The sequence below is a fragment of the Apium graveolens genome, chromosome 3, assembly GCF_009905375.1.
Source record: "Apium graveolens cultivar Ventura chromosome 3, ASM990537v1, whole genome shotgun sequence".
NCBI lineage: Eukaryota > Viridiplantae > Streptophyta > Magnoliopsida > Apiales > Apiaceae > Apium > Apium graveolens.
Window position 1 is genome coordinate 255,113,064 of NC_133649.1, and position 22,946 is coordinate 255,136,009.

General features: G+C 35.4%; 1 protein-coding gene across 1 annotated transcript; it reads left to right on the forward strand.

The window, feature by feature from the left end:
- Positions 1–12,963: 12,963 nt before the first annotated feature.
- LOC141713251 (monocopper oxidase-like protein SKU5) lies at positions 12,964–17,248 on the forward strand. Its single transcript, XM_074516577.1, has 9 exons — positions 12,964–13,270; positions 13,959–14,068; positions 14,159–14,429; positions 14,532–14,670; positions 14,869–15,235; positions 15,610–15,975; positions 16,062–16,140; positions 16,269–16,474; positions 16,553–17,248. The coding sequence occupies exons 1-9, from the start codon at positions 13,127–13,129 to the stop codon at positions 16,659–16,661; spliced, it is 1,791 nt and encodes a 596-aa protein (XP_074372678.1). The 5' UTR covers positions 12,964–13,126; the 3' UTR covers positions 16,662–17,248.
- Positions 17,249–22,946: the final 5,698 nt, after the last annotated feature.

A 22,946-nucleotide genomic window follows, 5' to 3' on the forward strand; every position in this document is an offset into this window, starting at 1 on the left:
TCAAACTGTGACTAGTCCAATTTATGACAGTCACATCTCCAATCGATCTATTTCGTTGGATCATATCTCAGATCAATCAACGATGAGGTTAGTGCCTGAGGAAGTTGTGCCAACTCCCCAACATGTCCCTGCTTACATGTTTGGTAATGCTTTTCTGACACAGTTTTATTATATACAACACAGAACATCTAGCCTCGTTCATCGATTTTATCAGGATGGCAGTATGTTTGGTCGCCTCGAGGAAGATGGAACTATGAGTATTACTACCACCATGTGTTGAGAAACTCACTAACAAGTATAGCAACATAGAGGCAAGTGTATAAAAAATTTAACAAGTTTAGGCCAAGACCACAGTTAACAAAACAAAACATGCAGGTAAACAAAATCAGTAACTGAAATAACGTAGAGAGAAAGAAAGATGTACCTGAAACCATAGCTTTCAACAGTGACTGAAATAAAGGTTTACAGATACAAAACGCCAAGAAAATGATTACAGCTGAGTCACCAGGCCTTGCTCGAAGTCCTGGCTGCTCTTGAAGAGATTATTGTCCCCTACCTGCTGCGTTTGGGATGTGCGCAATATCTCCACCAGGATAAAACAGCTCGGAGTTTATGTTAACAGCAGCAACAAAACCTCCACTTCGACCAGCACCTCAGTCGCCGGAAAATATCAGCACTTCAGTTCTTGTGGGAGAGAAATGCAGAGAGGTTGAAGAGAAGAGATGAGAATGTAGTGTGTTGTGTTTTTTTTATTCATTCAGTTTAGCCTCTATTTATAGGAGAGGAAAAATGAAACTGTCAACACACTTAATGTCTGAATTAAACTGCTTCATTAATAAAAAAATAAAAACTGATCAGATTTTGAATTCATTAATAAAAAAATCAAAACTGATCAGCTTTTGAATTTAAATTATTTGTAACAGCTTTTCACATTAACACCCACATTATTATCAGAACTTAAGTTAAGTTCTGATTTAACTCATCAGTACTTAAGTTCTGATTCGACTCATCAGTACTTAAGTTCTGATTCTGATATCAGAACTTGTTAAGTTCTGATTTTATTCATCAGTTCTTAAGTTCTGATTCTAATATCAGAACTTGTTACAGATCAGATTATTTGCAGGTTCAATATATTTAGACTACTTAGCCTATTTCAGAACCCAGCCCAATAATCCAATCACCGATAAATAAATTCGAATTAAAATAATTCTCAAATAAATAAAATCCTCGCCCAGGTCGCCTCGCGTACGCGAGACGCCGAGACATTCGCCCAAATCGCCCTTCGACCCGACCCGGTCCGGTGCGGTGCGTGGCGGGCGTGCGCGTGTGTGTGCGCGTGAAGCACACAACAGCACAATGGACCATCACACACCTTAGTAGTTGTATACTACTCATGTGGGTAATACCATATAAAGCACACAACCCCCTTTATTTATTTCAATATGGGACAAACATTCTCAAATTTTCCAAGCTTTTCCAAGCTACTTTCAACTCTCATTTCATATGGATTTCATTAAGAAAATTCTTAAAACCATACATGAAAATTTAAGTTCAAATATCATTGAACAATTTCCAATCATTAGATTTTAGGATTAACATCAAGAACATAATTAAATTAAGCTCTAAAATCCTAATTTTCTAACAATCCCCCACAAATCCATACAGAAATGTGATCAATTTCCCATCATGACTTGTTTTTCAGAGTCGGTACCCTTCCGGGTTTGAACCCTCCTAATTCCTCTACTTCAATGGCTATCGGACTCAGATGGAATGTTTCACCTTGAATCTTAATCCGTTTAGTATAACCATATTCCATAGACGACGACAAGTCAAAGGTTATGGTGCCAATCTACGGCTTTGAGACATTAATGGTCATGTCTCGATCCTGTTCGTCGAATGCTTCAAGGATTAACCCTATCCTCTAATTGCGACCACACAATTACATTCGCTTAGCTGGGCATCTCCAGAGATATACTGCCTCTATCTCGTCAAATGACTTGATCCCATTCAGAGTTTTAACACTCTTGCTTTTCTGGCAGTGTCAGTACCTTCTAGGTTTACAGGGGATAAACTCAGATACTATAGTATCATCTATGTAGCAAAGGTACTACCAACTCATCCTTACAGCTTGTTATTACCCATTGAATACACTTCGAGGGATCTCCTCTCATGTGTATTGGGTTCCCACTGTTGATGAATTATGATGGGTTGACAATCTCATCCCCAACCTTGACTTAAGGACCACTGCAGGTTCCAGTCCTTTAGTAAGAGGATCAGCTATATTATTCTGAGTTCCTATGAACTCTATAGCTATGATCCTATCAGTCACTAAACCCCTTATAGACTTGAGTCTAACTTGGATGTGTCTCTTAGTTTTAGCATTATGCTTTTTACTGCTAATCTTGTCGATAGTTGTTCGACTATCACAGTGAATAGCAATAGCAGGGAGCGGTCTGCTTACTACAGGTATTGCAGACATAAGTCCGTGTAACCATTCAGCCTCCGTCCCTGTGGCATCAAGTGCACACAACTCAGCCTCAAAAGTAGACCGAGTAACAATAGTCTGTCTGCTTGACTTCCAGGATATTGCTCCACCAGCCAAGGTGAACACGTATCCAGTCACTCCATTGGAACCAGACTTCTTAGCTATCCAACTTGCATCACTGTACCCTTCAAGCACACCAGGAAATCTCCTGTAGTGTAAACTAAGGTACATTGTGCCTTTTAGATATCTAAGTACTCTATCAAGAGCATCCCAATGAGTTCTGTTTGGACAGCTTGTATATCTCGCCAATTTAGACACAGAATATGAAATATCTGGTCTAGTATAGTTAGCAAGATACTGCAAGCTCCCAATGATCTGAGAATACCTTAACTGAGACACAGGCACTCCTGAAGTATTCTTGACAAGGGCAACTTTCGAATCATAAGGTGTACTAGCGATTCTACACTGTGAATAACCATATTTCTCAAGTATAGATTTCTCTATATAATGAGATTGAGTCAAGGTTATTCCTTCAGTGGACTGAATCAATTTGATTCCAAGAATCACACTTGCCTCACCCATATCCTTCATTTCAAAATGCCTTTTCAAGAATTCTTTAGTCTCGTTAATAATCTCAATATTGGTTCCAAATAATAAAATATCATCCACATATAGGCACAAGATAACACACTCATTACCTTTAACTTTAGTGTAGACACACTTATCACTTTCATTAATCTTATAACTGAAAGGCAATATAGTTTCATCAAACTTTTTATGCCAATCTCTGGGAGCTTGTTTCAAGCCATAGATGGACTTGATCAACTTACATACTTTCCTTTCATTGCCTGATGCAACAAATCCATCAGGCTGATCCATATAAATCTCTTCCTCAAGTTCACCATGAAGAAAAGCCGTCTTTACATCCATCTGATGAATGATAAGACCATGGACTGAAGCCAATGCTATAAGCATTCGGATTGTTACCATTCTTGCAATCGGAGAGTATGTATCAAAATAATCAATTCCTTTCTTTTGCTTAAAACCCTTAGCTACCAGTCTAGCTTTGTACTTATCTATTGAGCCATCAGGGTTCAACTTCCTTTTAAAGACCCATTTGCACCCAATAGTAGAACACCCAGGAGGGAGATCAACCAACTCCCATGTTCCATTGGAAACAATAGAGTCAATTTCACTCTTGACAGCGCCCTTCCAGTGCCTTGACTCAGAAGAATCCATAGCTTGCCGGAAAGTTAAAGGTTCGTCCTCGATATTGTAAGTGATGAAATCACCTCCAAAATCCTTGACTATTTTTGCACGCTTACTTCTCCTTGGTTCCTCTAATTCCTTAGGAATAGAGCTACTACTAGGTTCCGCCCCCACATTTGTCATCTTTTCCACATGATCAGGAATAGAACTTGATGTGTGAGTAGGATCTTCCTCAGAAGTCGTTTCAGGTATTCCAGTCTTCATAGGGTAGACATCCTCAAAGAATGTCGCATCTCGAAATTCAACTATCGTGTTTGCCACTATACCATCTATGTCAGATTTTAACACTAAAAATCTCATAGCTGTAGTGGTTTCAAGATAGCCCAGAAAGATACAGTCAACAGTCTTTGGACCTAGTTTCTTTCTCTTGTGTTCAGGAACAAGCACCTTAGCAAGGCACCCCCACACACGAAGATACTTAAGACTAGTCATCCTGCCTTTCCATAACTCCAAGGGTGTTTTATCCATGTGTTTCAGAGGGACTCTATTCAAAATATGGCAAGCCGTATTTAGAGCCTCTCCCTACATGTATTTAGGCAACCCAGAGTTAATAAGCATACTATTAATCATATCTTTAAATGTTCTGTTCTTTCGCTCAGCAACCCCATTAGACTCAGGTGTGTATGGTGGAGTAACTTCATGAACTATACCATTGTTTGCACAAAATTCATTAAAAGCATTACTCGTATACTCACCACCTCTATCAGATCTCAATCTTTTAAGTAACTTACTAGTTTGTTTTTCTACTTCAGTTTTATATATAATGAATTTACTAAGTGCTTCATCCTTATGTCTAAGTAAATAAACATAACAATATCTACTACTATCATCTATAAAAGTAATGAAGTATCTAAACTGGTCCTTGGTCAACACACCACCAAATTCACAAATATCAGTGTGTACTAAATCTAACAAGTCTGAATCCCTAACAACGTTATGAAAAGGTTTCCTTATCTGTTTAGCAGACACACATACTTGACATTTAGAATTCTTTTCTATGGTATATTTTAGAATCAACTCTAAGTTCATCATGTTCTTAAGAGCACCAAAGTTTAAATGACCTAGTCTAGCATGCCATATATTTGAGGATTCAATACAATTAACAGTAGGAATAACATTATTATTCAAACTTCCCAAAACGGGATCCGCATTAATAACAAATAAACCATTTGACAAGTAACCCTTGCCAAAGAATGTACCAGTGTGAATAAGAACTACTTTATTACACTTGAACGAAATTTCAAAACCACTAGAAACTAAACAGCTTCCACTTATTATATTTCTACGCATGTCGGGAACATGATGCACTCTCGTCAGAGATAGAATACGTCCTGAAGGGAACTTCAGATCCACGTTTCCAACTCCATGTACTTGAGCAGCACTAGCATTCCCCATCTTCACAGTCAGGCTATGACTCTGTTGATAAGATACAAATAAACTAATATCAGCACAAATATGTACATTAGCTCCAGTATCTATCAACCATTCATTTGACAGATAGGTAGAAAATATCACAGGGTTGTAGGATACATACCGGTCAACGTTGGTTTCAGAAGCCGTAGCCTCACCAACAACCATGTTCACTACAGGCCCACTTGCGGTTCCAAGCACAACATTTGCTTGTGCTACCTCGGTTTTCTTCGCTTTCTTCGTAGGGCAGTCCTTACTCCAGTGCCCAACCTGCCCACAAGACCAGCATGGTTTGTTTGCCTTGGGTTTCTTGGCCTTGTCCTTGTCACTCTTAGGTTTATTACTATTAGCTTTCTTAGCAAAAGCCTTCCTCTTTTGTCCTACAGTTGCTATGTTTACCTTCGAGGTACCGTGTTCAGTTGGCATCACATGTCCCTGTTTGGACTTGTGTTGTTCTTGTACCGAGATGTCCAGCATAAGGTTGGTCCAGGTGATCTCTCCTTTCTGTCTTTTCAGGGAGAGAGAGAACTCTTCCCAAGACTTCGGGAGTTTTTCAATCACACTCATCACCTTGAACTTCTCCGGGAGATTCATTCCAGACTCCTTCAAAGCATGCACTATCATCTCGAACTCATGCACCTGCTCAGTCATGGACTTATTGTCCACCAGCTTGAACTCGAGGAACCTTGCCACATAATACTTTTCTAGACCTTATGAGTCAGTATTATGTGTCTGGTCCAGCTTCTCCCATAAGAGTTTTGCAGAGTAGGCATCAGAAGAATAGACATCAAACAAAGTGTTTGTTAGTGCCGCAAGAATGGCCGCTCTAGCCACTCCATCCTTCTCAGCCCACTTCGCAAAAGCCTTAACTGTGTCAGCCTTCTCTTGATCCACTACTGGTTTCTCATATTCCACAACCGGCCACAGACCCTTTATAGTCAACCACAGCTTCATCCTTTTCTGCCAGCGAGAAAAGCCAATGCCACCGTTGAATTTCTCCGATAAACCGGTTAGTTCAACAGCCTGTGGGAAACTATAGGTGGTCCAATCAATGGCCCCAGCAGTTACACCCGAACTGCTACCACCACCAATAATAACCTCACTTTCGTTAACCATTATGCTAAATTCTAAATAACCAATAATCTCTTCAAGAATGTTGAGAAACTCACTAACAAGTATAGCAACATAGAGGCAAGTGTATAAAGAATTTAACAAGTTTAGGCCAAGACCACAGTTAACAAAACAAAACATGCAGGTAAACAAAATCAGTAACTGAAATAACGTAGAGAGAAAGAAAGATGTACCCGAAACCATAGCTTTCAACAGTGACTGAAATAAAGGTTTACAGATACAAAACGCCAAGAAAATGATTACAGCTGAGTCACCAGGCCTTGCTCGAAGTCCTGGATGCTCTTGAAGAGATTATTGTCCCCTACCTGCTGCGTTTGGGATGTGCGCAATATCTCCACCAGGATAAAACAGCTCGGAGTTTATGTTAACAGCAGCAACAAAACCTCCACTTCGACCAGCACCTCAGTCGCCGGAAAATATCAGCACTTCAGTTCTTGTGGGAGAGAAATGCAGAGAGGTTGAAGAGAAGAGATGAGAATGTAGTGTGTTGTATTTTTTTTATTCATTCAGTTTAGCCTCTATTTATAGGAGAGGAAAAATGAAACTGTCAACACACTTAATGTCTGAATTAAACTGCTTAATTAATAAAAAATAAGAACTGATCAGATTTTGAATTCATTAATGAAAAAATCAAAACTGATCAGCTTTTGAATTTAAATTATTTGTAACAGCTTTTCACATTAACACCCACATTATTATCAGAACTTAAGTTAAGTTCTGATTTAACTCATCAGTACTTAAGTTCTGATTCGACTCATCAGTACTTAAGTTCTGATTCTGATATCAGAACTTGTTAAGTTCTGATTTTATTCATCAGTTCTTAAGTTCTGATTCTAATATCAGAACTTGTTACAGATCAGATTATTTGCAGGTTCAATATATTTAGACTACTTAGCCTATTTCAGAACCCAGCCCAATAATCCAATCACCGATAAATAAATTCGAATTAAAATAATTCTCAAATAAATAAAATCCTCGCCCAGGTCGCCTCGCGTACGCGAGACGCCGAGACATTCGCCCAAATCGCCCTTCGACCCGACCCGGTCCGGTGCGGTGCGTGGCGGGCGCGTGTGTGTGCGCGTGAAGCACACAACAACACAATGGACCATCACACACCTTAGTAGTTGTATACTACTCATGTGGGTAATACCATATAAAGCACACAACCCCCTTTATTTATTTCAATGTGGGACAAACATTCTCAAATTTTCCAAGCTTTTCCAAGCTACTTTCAACTCTCATTTCATATGGATTTCATTAAGAAAATTCTTAAAACCATACATGAAAATTTAAGTTCAAATATCATTGAACAATTTCCAATCATTAGATTTTAGGATTAACATTAAGAACATAATTAAATTAAGCTCTAAAATCCTAATTTTCTAACACCATGAAGGGTATTAACGAGAAGGTCAAGTCTCTTAATTATGAGGACATTAAGGAAGAGATTAAGTCTGTTGATTCGCAACATTCACTTCACCTTGAAGTTCAGGTATTTATAAATGGATATATGGATGGAAAGGGTAAATTAGAGCGGAATTTTTCCATAAAATGGTGGGGAATATTATGTGTTTAATTACATGTTTCATTATGACGGGAAGCCTAACATATGTTAAGGAAAAAATCAGGTTTAATCTAGGGAAATTGATACTCCCTATAAGGCTGAGAAAGTGCTTCCAAATGACGATCTGGTGCAAGATGATTACGTTATTGAGTAGAACAATGTTGTGGTGGAGGAAGAGAATGAAGAAGAAGTCCTCATTATCTCTATGAGTATGGAAATGAAAGTTGTCGAAGTGGAAGAACCAGTGGTTGAGCTTGCTTCCAATGATAGAGTAGTTGATCTATTTGCCGGAGACGCTACCAATAAGCATACTCCTAGAGATGTCCGCAAAGAAATGGAAAGTATACGTGTTTTATATGGCGATGAGGCTCTTCTGCACCTTTATGAGAATTCTCTTATCTCTACAGAACAGTTCCCTTTGCAGCAAGGCATTGTCAAGCTAGTCGTGCGTCTAGGTGGTTATTTTCAGAACCCATTAGTCGTGCTTTTGGTTTTGCTCCACCTTTGTGCTTCACTTGCATTACTACTACTGCATTTTTGGGTTGTATTGACACTTGACTATAGGCTTAGAGGAGGTATAGATGCTTCATTTGTGCTCTTATCAAGTGTTCAATCTACTTGTACTTTGTGTTGCATTACTGCTTCAAGAAAAGGTATGAACACCTATGAAAAATCGTTTATCTTAATCCTTGAGAACAAATGATCTCAAGAAGGGGAGGATGTCACAAATGGGCCAGTAATCAGTATATATTTATTGGGTTTTAGGATATTATTGGGCCATGTTATGCAAATCCATCAATTAGTAAACACATAGATGTTACTGAGATGATTATATATATCATTGTAATGCTTGTCTTTTAGAGTATGAAATGAAATTAATTAAATGTTTACTTTCATCTTTTTTTTCTCTGCAATTTTCTTCATGTTTTTACTTCTTTTTCTTTACTTAATTTTAACAAAAAATCCAAAAATAGACAAGATCGTGACATAATATTTGTAATTTTTGTTTTTTCCAAATTGAAAACGATAGAGACCTAAATTATTACATAAACTGATAAATAATTCGAAAATGCTAATTTATACTGTAATTTATAGTTTATAATGCTAATTTACAAGTAACAATTGGGGGAGACCCATGGTTGTAAAAAACGCCCGTTTTCTGTTTAATCAGCCATAAAATCGCTGTACGGCGCATGCCGGTCAAATAACCCATAATCGGCTACAAAAACGTTTTTTCCAAAATTAATTCAAAATCGGGTCAATATTAGGTTAAGGTGGGAAAAATCGCTTCAAATAATACAATATAATTTCATCAACATGATAATTGATGATACCTTTGCAGATTTCACTGCCTATCTCTCTCTACATATTTGTGTATTTTCAATCCCATATTGTAGATGAAGATATAAACAAAGTCTAAGGACTTTGGGTTGATTTCAGGGCATGATCATGAAAGATGAGATAATTTGAAAATTGAAATGGGTGATAAGCAAATTATAAAGGTTTATGAAAGAAGAAGAAGGGGGAACGAAGAGACGATAAGTAACTGTGGGATGAAATACTGAGAAAGGAGCTTGGGGAATTTAGAAGAATCTATTATCTATTATATATATAATAGAGCAACTAGGGGGTTGGTTGAGACAATTTATTCATTTAAAATTACTAAATTACCCCTCATTTATATATATTAATAAATATCAAGTTAATACCATATATTAATGATGTCTAGCTCATTAATTATTAATAAAAATATATTTATTACAACTTCATTATTGTATATTAACAACTTAGATTATTAATCACAATACATTCAACTACATTAAATGTAAGTGTGTGTGTATATACATAACACATTTATATATATATATATATTAAAAATAATAATAATTTATTTTTATCTAGAGCACGATCGTTGTGTTGTGCACAACTAAAAACATGATTACAAAGTATTGTGCAACCAATATTTACATTTTATACTTTGATACACTCATATACCTTTTTCGTTTCGAAACAAACAGACCTACGCAGAAATGTTGAAAACTTCAATTAGCTTACTCTCATAATTAATGAAAGAGACGGTTAGATAGCTGTTATCGTGAGTACTATAAACCAAATACAGGAAATTAAGCCAATTAACATAAATAAACTCATTTTTTTCTTAATTGATCAAAATGAATTTAGCCGGTACCATAAATATAGTAAACCAACATCAAAAATTTAGGTAACTTACACATATTACCTCGATTTCTTCTTGTTATTCCCAGTGGACTAACAATGAGATTTACAGAAGGGGGGTTGAATGTAAATCTCAAAACTTTTTCAAGTTTTGAGCAGTTTGTAAGACTAAGTGTTTGAGTGATCAAATGTGTGTGAATTGCTTGGAGCTGATGCAGACAGATATATATTCAAACACAAATGTAATGAACACAAAGAACTTAAAAACTTTTCTGGTGGATCTGTTGTTCCACCAGAGATGTGTTATTTCAGAAAATCTGTGATTCAAAACTAAATCACAGCTGCTTCCTAGTACAAACTAGATGATTTTCTCTCTTGATATTTCTAAACAGCTCAGGGAAAATTCACATCTAATTACTAGCTACTACTTGGTTTATATATCACCAAGTTTACAAGTGAAGACAAAGATAAAGTACAATAAGACAATAGTTCTCCACTTGTTTCTGTTCCATTTTTATCCAGTGTAATATGGAATTATCTGTTGACTTTCCATTTTGAACCAGACTAAAAACGGCTGCTTTTTCTGCTGTTCCTGAAATAGGCTACCACATCTTTGTCAATCCATGTGCCTCTGTCAGCTTTGTTAACTGTCACTATCAACTGCTATGAGACTGAGCATCCGTTGAAACTTTCATCTGTTGATGGCTTTATCCGTTGATGCTTTAGCAGTGCATCCGTTGAAGCTTTCATCCGTTGATGGCTTTATCCGTTGATGCTCTAGCAGTTGAAACTTTATCCGTTGAAGCACTTATCCGTTGATGGATATTATCCGTTGAAGCGTTAGAGACATCCGTTGAAGCTTAGTTTCTTATCCGTTGAAGGTCTTCAATATCCGTTGACACTTCTTCACTTATACAAAATTACAAGGCATGAAATATTTACAATTAGCCCTCCTATTTGTACATCCATTAGTAGTCAACATGACTGATTATCTCCTAACAACATCTAAGAATTACAGCTTGAAACCAGAGAGTGAGATGTGCTACAATACCAAACTTATTGCTAAGTAAGGCTACTCCTTCAACTGATAACCAAGATGGTCTTATCCGTTGAGGCTACAAACACTAGATTTCTACTTAAGTGTTTTGCTGAACTTATCATCAAACTAATACACATATTCATAACACTTCTCAATCGATCAACATGAATAAATATTCATTCTCAATGGCAGCAATTTCAATTGCAAAATTCAAAATTCAAAACACTTTTAAATATATTTTTTACGAATATTATCTATCAATTATCTAATGCAAAATTGGCAAAAAGTTCATTTCACAACAAAATATAATATATATTTCATATATGCAACATGAACATGGTTTATTAACACACGTGATTTTAAAAAATATACGTGCCTTGCACGAGTTATAAAGTATACGGACCGAATAAACTCATCCACACAATAGAGGTCAACGTAGCCAAACAGAAATAAGTCCTCACAATATTACATATATTTCATTTAAAAACATGTATACAAAAACTATAATAGCTGAGGTTTGAACATGCTCGTGCCTACAAGAACTATAATAGCCGAGCGCACGGGCTAACGTGAAAGATTCGGACGGATACGTGTAAGTATAATGGGCCCGGTTGTCAAAATCCATCCCACAAGAAATAAATAAACTTGTTCTTTTAAAATACATAGGTTAATATTATTAATATAAAATTAAAATAATTTATATATATCCGACTTTTACTCCAATTAATTATTCCAATTAATCCCCGATTTACCGATTAATCGTTAATCGGTATCTCTACCGATTAGTACCGATTTCCGTTATTTACGAACCATGCAATTCTGCAAGTTAGTTAGTTTGTGCAGACCACTGAGTAGGGATTGTGCACAACTCGGTCGTCTGCACAAGGAATTGCCCACTTTTATTCTTTTAGCGGCAGTAGCCGGTCTCTTATCTTTCAGTTACTATTTAGTTTTTACTCTTACATATTACAAAAGAAACATAATGGTTTGCCAGTTTTTTTATATCCGTTAATTCATTACTATTATTTGAAGTCATCTTAATTGTTTCTACAAAAGGTTTAAGATCCTTGTTTTTTGTATGACAGGAGATTGCAGAGTAAGTAGTTCATACCCAAATTGCTTCTTCAACACAAGTCATGCAATTTGGCCAGATATTACAATACAATTTTTTCCCTGTGTATCAACTAATGTCTTTAATTCCAACAACAAATAAATAAATAAAAACCAATATTTTTCAATACTCATTTGCCTAAAAGCTTATAATATGCCGGAATGAATTACTCGGGATTAAATAAAAGATAAATTACAGCATGGGCACTAACAACATTTTTAACGGTATTAGCTAGAATAATTAGTTAAAAATGATATAAAAAATTGATTATGTAAAATTTGCTGAAATTTTAGGGAGACTTGCTTCAATGAAAATCCACTATAATACTAAATTTTTGTTTACAATTTTGTTACAATTCGTAAGAGGGTTGAAAATACTCTAACTATTATACTTCCTAAGGCAATCAAATCAAACGTGTACAAATTAAAAATTAAATATTTAGCTGAAGTTAGGGAGACTGTCCGAATGAAAAGATGTATATAAAGAATTTTATCAAAATTTGATTTATCTGGACTAAAAATTAGAGGTGGAACTTGAATAAATTAATAATATAAAATGATATTGTAAATATTAACATAGGGATTACTGGTGGTGAGTATGACCTGAAGACCTGCCTGTGGTGGAAAAAAACTAAGTGTTGCATAGGGGCTAAGTAATAAAAAAAACAAAAATAGAAATAAATTAGCAATTTGGATAATTTACCGAATGTACGGGTAAAGGGCGAGTAAAAATAGAACACGCAGAGAGCACCCCTCTCACTCGCCTCTAACCACCACTATATTTTTCCCCTGCCTGCAGCCTCACCAAACTTCCATTCCCCACACTCTCTCTCTCTCTCTCTCTCTCTCTTGATAAGTATGTAGCCACATGCACCGTGCCTAAATTTGGCTTTACATAAATCATCACTGTACTAAACATCCTTCGACCACTAACAAAACATTAATGGCATTGATTCGATATTCTGTTGCTTTGTTTCTTCTCCAAGTTTGTTTAGCATTTGCAATTTCTTCTTCTGAAGACGGAGCTGCCACCTTTGATCTTCACGTCTCCTACATTACTGCTTCTCCTCTCGGTGTCCCTCAACAAGTTCCTCTCCTCTCCTCTCTTCGTCACACACACACCCTGCAGTTTACACGTTACATTTTTTTTTTGTTTCAAATCAAATCGATATGTTTTATCAGTTAATCATTTTTCTCTGTTTTACATATTTTCCCCAAATGTTGTACAAATTGCAACTGTTTCACGAGTGTAAGACGACTAAACGTTCAATTTCTCTTAACTTTTTTTTTTGTTTCTATACTTTATTATATGCAGTCCTGCGTGTTTTTATCTATTGTTTCGGTTTAAAAATGTGATACGATTAAATTAATACTGTGATTTAGTTCCTCGTAGTAAGGGTTGCTACAAGTCCCTGTGACGATAGACCTTTTTCAGTTACAGTATTACCAAGTAATTTTGTGTTTATCTTGCTGTCTTCTTATTGTGATTGAGCGATGTGACGATGTTATTAGCTACATTAATTGGTTTTCGTGATTCAATGTTGTTACGCTGAATAATTGAACTCGGTGTTGTCATTAAAGCTACTATGTTTAATATATTTATTAAGATTCGATTTGTACTTTTTCTTAATTGAACTCGGTGTTGTCATTAAAGCTACATTAGGAATATTTATTTCGATTCGATTTGTACTATTCCTTAATTGAGCTCGGTGTTGTCATTAAAGCTACGTTCCCAGTATTTTTTTTTCAGATTCGATATGTACTTTTGGTTACAGGTTATATCAGTTAACGGGAAGTTTCCAGGCCCAGTTATAAATGTTACTACCAACTATGATGTCAGTTTGAATGTTAATAACAGATTGAACGAAAATCTCCTCATGACTTGGTAAGTTAAGGAATCTTATTCACGAGTTTGTGTTTTGGAATGTGAGTGAGAGAGATGTTTGTGGTTGTCTAATTTTGCTTGGTTTGATAGGCCTGGTGTCCATATGCGACACGCCTCTTGGCAAGATGGTGTTCTTGGTACTAATTGTCCCATCCAATCAGGATCCAACTGGACTTACAATTTTCAGGTTAAGGATCAGATTGGTAGCTTCTTTTACTTTCCATCCCTTAACTTTCAGAGAGCATCAGGAGGTTTTGGTGCCTTCATTATCACGCACCGCAGTGTTGTCACATTGCCTTTTAAAAATCCTGATGGGAATGTAGTTATCCTGATTGGTGATTGGTACAATAGAGACCATAAGGTTTGTAATTTGCTATTGCTGTAAAAATGGCCAGTTAATGAAATTAAATTTCTATATTAACTGAGTTGATTTATTTCTAATTTGTCATGTTTTGATTTCTAGGCGCTAAGGGCGGACTTGGATTCAGGAAAGGAGCTTGGGATACCAGATGGAGTTCTGATTAATGGAAAGGGTCCTTACCGATATAACTCCACTCTTGTCCCGAAAGGAATTAGTTATGAGACGATTAATGTTGATCCAGGTGATGTTTAAAATATGTCCTCTCTACAATATTTGAGCACTTGGCATAATAGAACCCCAAACTGGAAGTCTTGTTGTACACGATTGATCATGTTAAGAGTAGAAAACAGTTTACAGGATTCGTAGGTCAAATTATATTAGTAAACTTCATCATAAGCCTCTGAACCCTGAAATGCCTTTCTGCTGTGATGCTCTGCAGGTAGAACTTATCGAGTGCACGTGCATAATGTTGGCATCTCAACTTGTCTAAATTTCCGTATTCAAAATCATAAGCTGCTTCTTGTAGAGACAGAGGGATTTTATGCATTGCAACGAACCTACACAAGCTTAGACATTCATGTTGGACAGTCTTACTCCTTCTTGGTTACAATGGACCAGAATGGTAAAAATGATTATTACATTGTAGCAAGTGCAAGGTTTATTAATCAATCACTTTGGCAGAGGGTTACAGGTGTTGCTATATTGCACTACTCAAAATCTAAACAGAAGGCAGCTGGTCCTCTTCCTGATCCTCCACACGAGGCTTTTGACAAATCATTTGGGCTGAAGCAAGCATTATCGATCAGGTTTGCTACATGTCGTTCCGCGTACTATTGATTACTGACCTATGTAATTCTGATCAATATCTTTAAGACCATAAATATTGTTATATTTAAATGAAGATCTTGCCCCAAGAATCCATCACATAGTATATTTTTCTGAACTGAGATTTGCCAAATGATTCTTTCTATTTTTTTCTTAGAGAAAGCCATCAGTTGAATTCTGATAACTTGATTCAAGAAAATTGAATGTAAAATTTTTGTAAATAGTCATGACATAGGACTTTAAAAAGTTCCCCCATGCCCTGCCATAATTCTTCAAGAATATTGTAATTGCTGTTACTTTACCGTCTACTTGCTTAGTAATGTGTCACCCATAATCTGAATTTTTTTATTGCCAGGCAAGATGTTTCAGCAAATGGAGCTCGACCAAACCCGCAGGGTGCTTTCCATTATGGCTCCATCAAAGTGACTGATGTATACATCTTAAAGAGTATGCCGCTAGTGAAGATAGATGGGAAGTTAAGAGCTACACTAAACGGGATTTCATTCATCAATCCTGGTGTGCCAATAAGGCTTGCAGACAAGTACAATGTCAAAGAGGCTTACAAGCTTAATTTTCCTAGTAGGCCGCAGAGCAGATTACCCCAAATGCATACATCCCTCTTAAATGCTACATATAGAGGATTTGTAGAAATTATATTGGTGAACAATGACACGGTAGTACAGAGCTTTCACTTGGACGGATATTCATTTTTCGTTGTTGGGTACGATTACCTATTTTGATCTATCCCTTAAATATATGACTCTATGCTGGCAATCTCATATCCCTAACTGTTTCCAAACATTGTAGGATGGCTTATGGAGAGTGGACTCCGAGAAGTAGGAATTCTTATAATAAATGGGATGCTATATTTCGCTGCACTACACAGGTCGGTTTGTGGACACAGTTTTGTTTATTTTTATTGGTGTTATATTACTGACTCTGTCAAGTTGATTCGGAATATTCTTCAATTGGAATAGACTGCACATTCCAGATCTTAACTAATTCGAAATTCAGGTCTTTCCTGGAGGTTGGACAGCTATTTTAGTGTATCTAGATAATGTCGGAGCATGGAACCTCAGAGCAGCAAACCTTGATAGATGGTATCTAGGCCAAGAAACTTATATGAGAATTGTCAATCCAGAACCTGATCCCAGGAACAAGACGGAGGTCCCCACGCCTGATAATGTTCTTTATTGTGGTGCTCTCAACTATTTGCAAAAGTATGGCGTTGTATACTCTTCTTTAATAGCATTTTCCATTTGAGAGTTTTGATAATATTAATTCCTCTAACACTGCAGGCCACCAAAGACCTCTTTTACTTCAGCAATATCATCAAGCAATGGACGGTCAAAAAAATTTCTGCTGTTTCTCCCAGCATTCTCTGCTCTCATAGCTGGATTACTTTGATTTACCGACGACACTTGGGTGATATTGTTGTTACGTTCCATTAGGTTTATGGTGCGTTGTAGTTGCAATACAGTGTAGAGTTAGATTACTTGTGTTCAGGTAAAATCTTGTTTAGGTAAGCAAGCAAGTCGGCCATCTTTATTCTCTGAATCAGCGCACAGTTAATTGGTTCACACCGCACTGCTTAAATCATTAGCTATACGATTATCATGAAAACCCAGTGGGAAAATTTAGAAGCAAAGAAAGGACAGAACAAAAATGATTAATTCCTTGTTGATTTGGGGCTCATTTGCTTATTCTGTTTGTGATGTGTCCAGTTCCCTTTGCTGATGGAGATGAAAAAATAGTCATCCCGGTATCTCAATTAGTAGATACGTGGACAAGTAAATCAGGAGAATTGAATCTATTAATCAAATTGTAAGAAGTGGAATGCAGAGCTGTAATAAGTGATTATATTATCACCAGATTCGCTCCTGTTATCGTGTCTAGAGTTGAATACGTTGTTAATGCTTAAGAGTTCAACTAACCCTATGCTCTAAATTGCAAGAATTAATATTACTTTAATCTAATTATTTAGTGTATATTCATATTGTTATTTATGGATGGATGATATATTGTTTGTATACGAGGAGTATTTTTTGAGATGTGGTTGTATTAGTGCATAACATATTCTTCAATATTTAACATTAAATTGCAACAACATATATATTGATATTATTTATTGTCCATTGGTGAGGGCAATCCTGTAAAAGTTGTTGTAGAAATGTTCTGTGGTTGTTTAAATTGCTGCAAAATATACTATTAGTAATTTTTATTTGAAATTAAGTTTTCTTGAATTTTTATTCTTGACCTTAATAACTCTTTTCCTTCACTCATTCATTATTATCTTATACACAAGCGCTTCCTAATTGCATTTGATATAATAATCATACCAAAATTATTCTTTTTAGTCAATATCAATCTTTCATGTTATGGCGTGTAAGGACGCACCAAACACTAATATAAATCAATGATCATATGTTTTATAAATTCATTTCCTATCATGCATTTTGAAGAAGTAAACAATACTTGAGAAAGAGAATGGTACATTAATCGGTGAGTGGCAAATAGAGGAAAATAATAATATATTTGGAAGGTTCACTACCTGGACATAATGTAATCTTTAGTCAGTGTGATATACAATCATATTCTAAATATTTAATTACTTTTTCAGAATTATTTTGTGTGTTTGTATATTAAAAATGTGATCGGAATTTTTTTGTGTTAAAAATGTGATTGATGAACTCGATAAAACTTAATACCACTACAAAATTGATAATACTTATATACATGAAAATTCCATATTTTATTATTTTTGTGTGAATTTCTACTTATTTGTACCGGATAATACTTGAAGTATGGAAAGCGAATATATAATTTATTTAATAAAAAGCATGAATGGTTATTATGCGCATGCATTCTTAATATAATCATTTTTAGTTCATATTTTTTTAGTATATAATTCGTAAATTTATATAATTAATCTAAGTATTAGTATTAATTTAATACATGGTATATATCAACAAATTGTGTGATGAAATATCATTTATAGGATATGATGTAAATCATTTAGATTGATGACAAACAAAAATATGTTTGTAATAATAAACTCTATAACAATTAGAATGTAGTGTCACTTATTTATACAATAAGGAAAAATAACCGAGATACCCATTTTTGATGTACCTTGACCCAGTATATATGTTGTTGGTTTGTTAGCCTTAAAAACCCATATAATAGCTAACTACAATAGTTTATTAATTTAATGTTAATATACGGAAATATATGTACTCATATCTCCCCTCAACCTCATCGCCTTCCTCTTTTCTCGTCATCGGTGCCGCCAATGACTCCTGTCCAAGTGGTTCACTATAATATCCTGTAATTTTTAGAATTAGATTAATAATAGAATAATAGAATTAAAAGGATTAAAATTGGATAAAAATTAGGATATTAAAATTGAATTAAACTAATAGTCCTAAAATTTGGATCAGATTCTAATACAGATTACTTGTTGGTTAAGAGAGAGGGTTTTGTATTGTTATAAATATATTTTATTTGCCTTTCTCGTTTTATCATTATAATTCGTAGTGCTTTTCTATACAAAAATCAGCAGTCTTGTAAAATTCGTATAAAATTCATCGTAAGTCAGAATTTATTGATTCTAGACTTTTTGAAAAGGTCTTTTCGTTCTCTATAACTTTCGTAATTCGTGTTTTCCAAGAAAATACCGTTTAGAGGATAAAAAAGTGGAAAATAAGGATCTGATCAGAATTGGAATCGTGGAGAAGATCGAGATTTTAGATGTGTCGTATTTGATGGGTTTCTAATGATTGAATATGTGTTCTGATGTGATTTATCCGTGTACGTGATTGAGGCAAGTAACTTTTTGTTGCTCTGTATTATTTGTTTGCCTACGTGTTATGTAAGTAACTATTCGTTACTCTGTATTACTTGTTTGCTTATGTATTCTATAAGTAACTTTCTGTTGCTCTGTACATATTGTCTTCCTACGTGTTCTCAATTAGTGTGTAAGTGGACTACTCGTTACTTCATATTTATTGTGTAACGTATTCTTTTATATCTGATTACATGTTCTCCAATATTTATTTGTTTATTTTAAGTGTGATATCAATTTATGATTAATAAGATAACAAATTTTTGGAAATCCCCAGTCTTAGTCATGTATAAGAATTAGAACCCGATCACTGGGTAATGTGATACATAGAACTTAGAACTAGTTTACGCACGTTCCGGAACACATCGATACTCTGTCAAGGTTCGGTTGCACTTGACGAGGGACGTAAACTAGTCCCCATCGAACAAGAATTAGAACCCGGTCACTTGGGAAGTGTGGCATAAAGTAGAAGATGCTGGTCATTGGCAAAGTGTGGCATAAGGTGTGATTTAGGACTGTGGGACTAAAGATAAGAATTTTTTTATTAAGATTTATTGATTGATTAGGAATTTTAATGATGTGGATTATAGAATATGTTGAGCACTTTGGTTTGATAATTGTTGTAGGAAATATTGTAACACCCCCAAATCCGGGGTCGGGGATCCGGGTTGTCACGAGTTCCATTTCCCTTAATAACACCCAATCTTAATAATTAATCAACTACTCTGTACTGTGACCCCACAATAAACACACACACCACACGTTATAGTCTCAGAGATGAACATCCAAAAATAATCACAAGTCATTTTATTCCACAATTATCTGCCAATACACCTTAAAAGGTTTTCTGAATAAATTTACATTTTCTTTGCCATTATTACAATTCATAAATATACATAATCTGATACATCAAAAGTTGAAAGCCTAGCCTATTGGTAGTTCCTACCTCAGCTATGGCGGCATCAGTGCTTCTAGAAAACTGCGGAACGTTTCCTATCAGCTCGCGAATTAGGAGCTTGGTCCTGTTCATCTTGTCTATCTGATGTTGTGTGATGAAAGAAGAAAGCAAGGGTGAGCAGCAAGCCCACCGAAATAATATGTATAATAATTTATAATATATGAGCATTCTCATAGTACTCATGAAAGTCTTGGTCAAAAGAAATGAACCAAGTTTGATATCTTAATGTGATGAAGTCGCAAAATATTCAGTATATATATATATATATACTTTTCAAAATCTTGGAAGTCCTCTTCCATGCATAATATACACAGAGTTCCAGTGTATAACTGTATAAAAATATCGTTGCAAGGTGATCTCATATATCTAACCTTGTCTCAACATTTTTCTGAAAATCTTTGTCATGCATAAGATAATCATTTACTAGATATAAGTTTAAAAGATGAAGTTACAAGATACTCCAATATACTTATATCTTTTCCAAATACTACTTGAACTACCACCGTTCAAGTTATAATTAGTTTCAAAAGTTCATCACGTAGATGAGACTACAAGACCAGATTTGAATAGATTAAATCTTTAAAATATCATCAAAATAAAATGAAGTTACGAGATACTTCATTTGATGCAAACATCATTTTGAAAACTTGACCCTGCCAACACTCAACAATCGCCCAACCGTAGCCTTTCTATCGAAGTGCTCTGGGTAGTGTTGCAGAAATATCCAATTGGATGATGAACTCATTACGGGAGTTTGCCGCGCCAGGAAGACCACTTACGATGATCAGTCGTAGTAGTACAACCCCACCATTTTCTACATGTAGAGGAGAACCTGTCGGATTTACTAGTCAACCGAACACTGAACTCCTAAGGAATGGACCGCCTTAGCGGAACTTCCAGGCCATTTGGGCCAATATAATAAGGCTGGGCCGGCGCTACTCGGCCACTTACGCCACTCCTAGTTCAGATGAAATCCATGACTCTGAAACGTAAAGCTTGTCCCCACTTTCCCCAAGTAGAAACTTGTTGATACGGCTCCACCAAGAAGTCGTATCTATTTGGAAAGGAGAACTCACCGATATTTCCCAGGCGATGCCTGTTAATGGATTAACTTGTTCCAAAATTTTACTTCCCGAGTGATGGGTAAGTAATCAATTCATTTATCAAAACAGCAACCTTGTTGCGAATATAAAACACACCACAGAGCCGGATCCCTCAGGTTTTGAGCGAGTATTTAAATCCCCTTCGAAAGGAGGATCTTAAATATAAAAATGAGTTTTGGGATCCGCTCTAACTTTTAAAAATCATTTTAAAGACTCGCAAAACATTTTTAAGAATGTTTGGAGTGATGCTGATTTAACAAAATAAATCAGTCCCAATATATTAGAAAATATCTGAATATTATTATTTAAATAATATTTCCATAAAGAATAATCTTTATAAAAATAATTGAAGTAGAAGTTTTGAAACTTATACTTGAAATGAATATTAAATATCCAAAGATATACCTATACGAAAGTACTATCTTTATTTGAATAATCAAAAGTGAGTTTGATTATCGACACCTTATTCTTTAATAAAATAAAGAATATATCTCAGCAAATAATCGGAGTCATAGATCCTCAAATTAATATTCAAATAATATTCAATAAATAAAATAAGCTGAGTCATAAGCCCTCGAATGAATATTCAAGATAATATTCATTAATAAAATAAAGTTATCGAATAAACCTTATTCGATTAATAGTTTTGAAAACTATGACCATATATATATATATAAGTATATATATATATATATATATTTATATCCATATATACAAAATCTACTCGGGATCCTCGACTCCAGATTTTAGAAAATATTTTCACCTTTGGGTCCCTATACTAAGGGTATATGCAAATTACCGCTATCCTCTAGCATAGGTATTATCAACTGAATCAACAATTATATATATGGAAAGAATACGAAACATGCATGCATATATATACCATAGCAGCATGCTTCAATATATTACAATATTTGCTAATTAACCAACATGCATCTATCGCAAGATAATGCAAATACCTATATACATCACAACAACAGTTATAACGGGTAGAAAACTTGCCTGAGCGACTGGGGGTTACGAATGGCTCGGGACGAGTCTGGTAACCTATAAGCAACAAGTAAGTTGGAATTAAACCAAATTCACTTGTAAATCTATACTCTAACCAACTCAGACTCTAACGCGCGTTTTGCGCTTAACGATTTACTTAAGTCGCTCGAGTACCCTCGGCTCCACCATTTTTAATAATTTACCCATTACGAGTTTTAAGGCGATTCTTTCGCGAGTGTCTTATCAACTGCCTAACACACTCTACATAAATGTTTCATGCTCCAATTAGTCATTTAAGGGCCTTAACCAAGGTTTCAAAGTAAGGCGAGGGGTAAAGGTTCATTCGCGAAACACCGTTACTTAAAACGGTCGTTTCTCCTAAACCGTACATCGGATTCAAGCAAACCACATATCAAAACGAAGCTTGAAACATAACCTATCTAAGCATGGAAGTGGTTAGTTTATAGAAGTGGGTGTTCGGGTCCAACAGTTAATCACAAAACAGTTTATAGAAAATCGGGCATTACGACGGCTATAACCTAACGATTTCCAAAGTTTAAACTACACCAAATCATCACCAATTCAACAACAATCCAACATCCATCAACATCAAACTAAACCCATTCATCTAAGCACTATTATCATCCAAACAAACCAAACTTAAAACTAAGGGTTCAAGAGTTTATACCTTCCTTGGAGAGTGGGTAGTCACTAACAAGCCTCTAGGAACCTTGATCTATGCTTAATCAACCTTAAGCTTTCATGAAAATCAAGAAAATCAAAGTAAGTTACTATTC

What these genes read in the sequence shown, in the direction of transcription:
- LOC141713251 (XM_074516577.1), top strand. Translation starts at nt 13,127, where the DNA reads ATGGCATTGATTCGATATTCTGTTGCTTTGTTTCTTCTCCAAGTTTGT. An exon ending in GACGATTAATGTTGATCCAG is followed by an intron (nt 14,671 to 14,868) that starts GTGATGTTTAAA and finishes GATGCTCTGCAG; the next exon opens with GTAGAACTTATCGAGTGCAC. An exon ending in TATTCATTTTTCGTTGTTGG is followed by an intron (nt 15,976 to 16,061) that starts GTACGATTACCT and finishes CAAACATTGTAG; the next exon opens with GATGGCTTATGGAGAGTGGA.